Source organism: Egretta garzetta, unplaced genomic scaffold (genome assembly GCF_000687185.1).
Source record: "Egretta garzetta isolate BGI_Z169 unplaced genomic scaffold, ASM68718v1 scaffold296, whole genome shotgun sequence".
NCBI lineage: Eukaryota > Metazoa > Chordata > Aves > Pelecaniformes > Ardeidae > Egretta > Egretta garzetta.
In genome coordinates this window covers 432,564-438,648 of record NW_009259988.1, presented here as the reverse complement: position 1 = coordinate 438,648, position 6,085 = coordinate 432,564, and the positions used below count along the sequence as shown (strand labels likewise).

General features: G+C 41.9%; 1 protein-coding gene across 1 annotated transcript in view; it reads left to right on the top strand.

Annotated features, from left to right (window-relative positions):
- KCNU1 (potassium calcium-activated channel subfamily U member 1) overlaps positions 1-6,085 on the top strand; it is a 53,233-nt gene that overhangs the window by 34,487 nt on the left and 12,661 nt on the right. The window contains exons 20-22 of the mRNA XM_009640540.1: positions 413-512; positions 2,940-3,164; positions 3,624-3,801. Coding sequence (XP_009638835.1) covers positions 413-512; positions 2,940-3,164; positions 3,624-3,801 — 503 coding nt within the window. The remainder of the gene's footprint in view (positions 1-412; positions 513-2,939; positions 3,165-3,623; positions 3,802-6,085) is intronic.

Below are 6,085 nucleotides of genomic sequence, written 5' to 3'. Positions count from 1 at the left end.
CTTTTTGCTCTTAATCAAGACCATGTTTATATAAATACTGCTTCAATGAATGTCCCCACTGAAGAACCTGTTCAGAATAATCCAAGGGACCAAGTCCAAACAGCTATAAACAACACAACTGATACAATAATTCAAGGAAACACTTTGCAGTATATTTTTCCTTATGTTTGCCTCACTCAGCTGACATTGACAAAGGAATTCCTCCACCACACAGCCCTTTTGCCCCATACTGTCATGGTTAATATGTGACTCAGACATCCTAATTTTTCCTTGCTACTATGAGACATGAAAGCTATGATGTAGATAAAGAGGGCATCTCAGAAGCAGCTGGAGATGTGATCTCGACTTGGGTAAACTGCTGCCACTGCTGAGAGGTGGTTCTGTAGCTGAGAAGTTTCTCTCTCTGTTCTAGGGGTTTCGATGGCCAAGGAGAGGAGAACAGCAGAGTCATCCTAGATCCAACAGGAATGTTCCACTGGTGTGATCCTGTTCCACTGCAGGAGGCTCTTCTGGTAGGTGCAGGGTATTTGCTTTTGGGATCCTCACCCATCTCCTAGGAGTAAGCTGGAGCTTCGATGCATTGATCTGGGTGGAAGGCACAGCACTCTAGTTTACTGCTGGTTATTTAGCAATGTTATCTTAGCCAATTTCTAACTTTGATTTCATATGCAAAGGTGAGAGACAGACCCTGCCAGGGAGGGGAGAGACTGAGGGTTTACCATCACACTCTTGAGGAGTGAGCTGCTGAGAAAGTATCTTGACCGGGGCGCATAGAGATTCTGTTGCAGTGATAGGAGCTGAAGGCTCATTCCGTGGCCATATTGCCTTGTAATTTAGGTGGTAACCTGGGAACAGAGAAAGATCTCCAGGGGATCAGTAATGCCTTCCATGTTCATATAAAGCAGGGCAGGCACCCTATCTCAGGAGAGGATCTCAGCAGATGGACAAAGGAAGATCTGACTGACATCTATTTTATTTTAAAATTTTGTATGTTATGTTTCCAGACCCCTGTGTCTGTGACGTTATTGATCTGGATATCTTTAAGACAGTTTGGTTTATTTATTTAATGTGTCTAATCCGTAAAAGAACAAATCCCATTTAGAAATGGCAGGTTGTGCTCAGAGCTGCCAGAGAGCTGAGAGTAGGCAACCAAATCTTGCAATGAGGTGATCAAAGATTTCATCAAAAATACAGAATGTTCAAGCTGTTCTGCCAGCTGGGAGACTTGTAGCAGGCTGGAATTCATGCTGCTTGAAATGCTGCAGCTTCCTTCCAAGCAAATAAAAGGACCCCATTGCCCAGCAACCTCCAAAATAGGATTAGTCATTACAAATGGGCAAATATCCCAATAGGACTGGAAGCTCAGCTCTGTGAATTGAAGGGTAATGTTTTGAAAAGACCTTACAGGCGGGTTTACATGAGGAAAAAGCTTACAACTGCTAGTGTGTGCTAACTCCCCATGTGCCACTTCTGTTTTGTGCTGAGCGGTTTTGTGTAGCTGAGCTAGACTGTGCAAGGGGCTCTTTATGAGGGTTAAGAATGTCCACAAAGGAAATCAGTGCATAATAGCTATTGTACTTCATGTTCATGCAGGATCTTCCTTTGCAATCATGTTTCTGGGACAGGCAAGTTGTCAAAGGGACAGGAGTCTAAGATGCATTTTTGGGAGCACGCTGAGCGCTTGACAAAGTCGCAGACTGTGCTTTGGGTTTTTAAAAGCTATGTATTAAAGTTGTTTAGGTGCTTAAAAGTCTTAAGTATACTCCCATGGGATTTGTCACAACACTTCAGCATTTCATTCTGTTTGGAAGCCATGGACAGCTAGATGGATACACTTTAGAGAAGTTCCTCCTTGATGTCCATGCAAAACACGGGTCGTCTAAACACATATCAAAATATGGTCCCCTGACTTTTACATAAGGTATACGTTATTAAATAATTTAAATGTTTTTTGGAAATTTGAACCATGAGTATAACATGGGATAGATGTTTGAAAATTAATGTAATTTTTTTTCCTTGACCAGTAATAAATGCCAGATATGGCCAGCTTCTTGGCCTCAGGTTGGAAGGCCTAAGTCCTTCTGGAGTCTCTTCAGAATGGCTCACCTGTCCCTGCTGCTCATTCACCTTACAGACCGCTCCTGTTGGTCTTGTAATTGCGCATTTCCTCTGCAGATTTCAGCAGTAATAGTTTTTCCAATTGTTCCTATAAAATAAGCTATAAAATAGATTGTGTTTTTAATTGTTTAGCTTCATTCAGCAGACTAATCGTTGGACTTCAGGCATGTTACATTAAATACAGCTAAAGGTTTCATTATTCAATTTAAACTAATCTAATTAGTTAGAGACAACCATTTAATTTGGTTATGATTCTAATCTCTCATCAGGAAACTTCTCCCTGACAAAGTCCCTTGTTTCTATTTGGAAAAAAAAAAAAAGAAAACCTGCCAAGGAGTGAACATTGCAGGGATATACTGATCCCCACAGTTCCTGGTTGGCTAATGTGGACATTAATGCAGTGGCTCTGACAAGCCTGGTTGGCCGACTTGGCCATGCTACCTACCAACCGTGAGGCACCACTGTAAGCAATACACAGTCCCCAGTACATTTTCCCAGGCTAATTAACTCATTTGAGAAACATGATCAATTAGCCAGGAAAAAAACAATAGCCCAAAGTCATTAAGCTACTGGCATTAAACTAGTATTGTTGCCTTGTTCTACATTTTTGATGTTTTATGCCAACATATATGAATTTTTCACTGCTGTAGGATACACTTGGAATCCAAATACTCCTTTGTATATATAGTCTTTTATATATAGAGAGAGAGAGACCCATAGATGTTACACAGCTAAGAAATAGTTTAAGTCTTTCTAACTGAAGAGAATAATCTTAAAATAAACCTAGTAGTTGGTTTAGCAGAATTCTGTTTTAAATTTAGAATTGCAAGGACCAAGCAGCACCGAACCTGCAGGATCACATTTTGGTCTGCGTCTTTGGCGATGCAAACTCACCACTGATTGGGCTGCAGGACTTCGTGATGCCCTTAAGAGCAAATAACTTCATTTACCATGAGTTGAAAGACATTGTTTTTCTTGGGTCTTTGGAATATCTGCAAAGAGAGTGGAAATTCATTCAGAACTTCCCAAAGCTGTGGTTATTCTCAGTAAGAATTTTTATATTCTCTTTCCCTCTTCCTTTCTTTCTCTGGCTGTTATGCACACTCCTAAAAATATGTTAAAACTTCTTGATGGTAGCACAATTGAGATTCAAAAAGGACCAAAATCATCTCAGACTCTAGACTTGAACTTGAATAAGTTGTTGAAAAACTTTCCCTTCTTAAATATTTATTTTCTTCTGGGGAAGTCTTGGTACTCTCTGGTTTCCTGCAGAAGCTCCGAGAAGCTGATCCCAATTGGTCAGAGAAGAAAATTCACAGGTCTAGACTTGCAATTTGTTGGACACTTGCCCATTTCCAAAGTTGCTCAAACTTTGGACATGTTTACAAAGTGCATTTGTGCCAGCTGAGTTTGAAACAAATTCAATGTTCACCTTTCACCCTTGAAGATCCTTCCTGTTCAACTTTTCGTATTTCTCCTTGTCACTATTTCTTTGGTTTTATCAGGGTAGTGCTCTCTCCTGTGCAGATCTGAGGGCAGTTAATGTCCAGGATTGTGCTGCATGCGCCATTCTGTCTTCCAACATCACTTCTTCAAGCAATCCTTCCCTGGTGGACACAGAAAGCATCCTGGCCACTCTGAACATCCGCTCCATGCAGGGTAAGTCCAGCTCAGCCCCACTAGGTAAGCATGCTTCCTTTTGCCTGCAACCATGCTGACACGACAAAAATGGAAGCTGAAGGAGAGAGAAGAATGAAAGGGTCACTTGTCACTAGTCTGAGCCACAGCCTGTCTGTCCCAAATATAAATATGTAAATTAAAAGGGCCAGAAGTCCATTTTAGCACAGCTGGCTGTACAGCCTAGTCCAGTTTCTGTAGCTACAGGTATGCGAAGGAAGGAGTGATAAGCCAGCATTGCTCCTGGAAATACGCCAGTTCCTCCTGCAAATTCTGAGTGAAGCTTCAGGGTTTCCAGTGAAGAAACCGTGGCTGGAGGGTAAATGGTAACTAGTGTTGCTAACTGCTGTATTATTTGCAAAAGCATGTGTGAGTGGAGGCCCCTTCCATCCTTCAAAAAGAGAAAAACAGTACCTTTCCCTTGAGGCTGGATCGGGTGGATGCTCTGTTCCCAGACAAACAGAGCTTGTAGCTCAGAACTGCAATGGAAGCAAAAATTACTTCAGCCCAGTAGAATATTTATTGCATCTCTTCCTCCCTTAATTTGGCAAAGGAGCTAAGATTTGTCCTCCTCTTGAGAATGTGGAGTATTAATTAACTGAAGACGGGCTGAGAAATGGATGGCTCTCCTAAGTGTTTTCCCTATACTTTATTATCATTCTAGGCTTTTAAAACAAGGGCTGTGCCAAAGAAAAGATTAGAGTGAGGCAGAGACAGGGGTTTTTTAATAATAACTAGACAAAATAATATCAATATACAGTGTATACAATCAGAACAGAAGACAAATTATTTGTAAGGTATATTTGAGTAAGAGGTAATTGTGACTTGAATAGATTACTTTTATCTAATGTATTTATTGCTACATAAATATAAAGACCTATGGAACACTTTATTGATTGTATCTAGAGAGGGAGTAAATAGCATGTACTTTTATATATGTAATTTATGTATCTCCATCTATAGTGACAGATATAGACACTGTACCTACTGCATCTTTATACCTATACATGGAAAAGAGAGAGACTCTGAGCAAAAAGGATATTTCATCCTATCAATCACTGTCCTACTCCCCTCCAGTGTTTTTTGGTTTATCACTCAAAATTGTAGTACATGGAGTGCAGAACTCTGAACTACAATGTGCGCATGGAAAATAGAGATGTGAGCATCTGTTCTTCAAAACCTTACCCAGCTGCCTTGCAGAGTTCATACGTACTTGTTTCTCTTTGGGGTGGTAGCATTTGGCTTGCTTTGTCTCCTTCCAGCAGAAGACCTCAGGGACCTAATGCTGACATAGGTGTGATCAGTTCAGTAAGCTGAGACATGGCTGGTTAGGCAATTTACCAGGCATATCATTGTCAGAACCCTCAACACCTGCATACTCAAAGTCTTTTTTTAATCCCCAAGCATCTCTTTTTCCCTCATTTCCCTTGGGAAGATGAGCACGTGGTGAGTTGCATCAGAAAAATGGATCATGCAGACTTAAATCTGTTCAGCATCTTTGCTGTCATGAGAGACAGGAGAAGAGTTTGTTCAGTCATACTGGAAAAAACATAATCAAGTTCTGGAGTTACAAGGTCCCTGAGAACAGTATCAGGGATTTCTGCTTGTGCGGAGAGGGGCAGTTAGAGCAAAGACATGCAGACACAAGGTTATTTGTGTATGACAGCTAACACAGTTTCAGCACATCAGAACCAGACCAAATACACTGCACCTTCTTTCAGGTGCGAGCAGAAATCAGGATTGCTTGGTCCTCTGTTGGGAGCCATGGGTAAAGTATGGTGTAGACATTAGAACAGGGGAGTGGAAATCATAGAATCATAGAATGTTTTGGGTTGGAAGGGACCCCTAGAGGTCATCTACTCCAACCCCCCTGCAGTGAGAGGGACACCGCTAACTAGATCAGGTTGCTCACAGCCCGGTCCAACCTGGCCGTGAATGCTTCCAGGGATGGGGCCTCCACTACCTCTCTGGGCAACCTGTTCCAGTGTTTCACCACCCTCATTGTAAAGAATTTCTTCCTTATATCTAGTCTAAACCTACCCTGGTTTAGTTTAAAACCCCATTACCCCTTGTCCTGTCACAGCTGGCCCTACTAAAAAGATTTTCCCCCTCTTTCCTATAGGCCCCCTTTAGGTATTGAAAGGCTGTAATCAGGTCTCCCCGCAGCCTTCTTTTTTCCAGGCTGAACAAGCCCAACTCCCTCAGCCTGTCCTCATAGGAGAGGTGCTCCAGCCCTCGGATCATTTTTGTGGCCCTCCTCTGGACCCGCTCCAACTGTTCCATGTCCGTC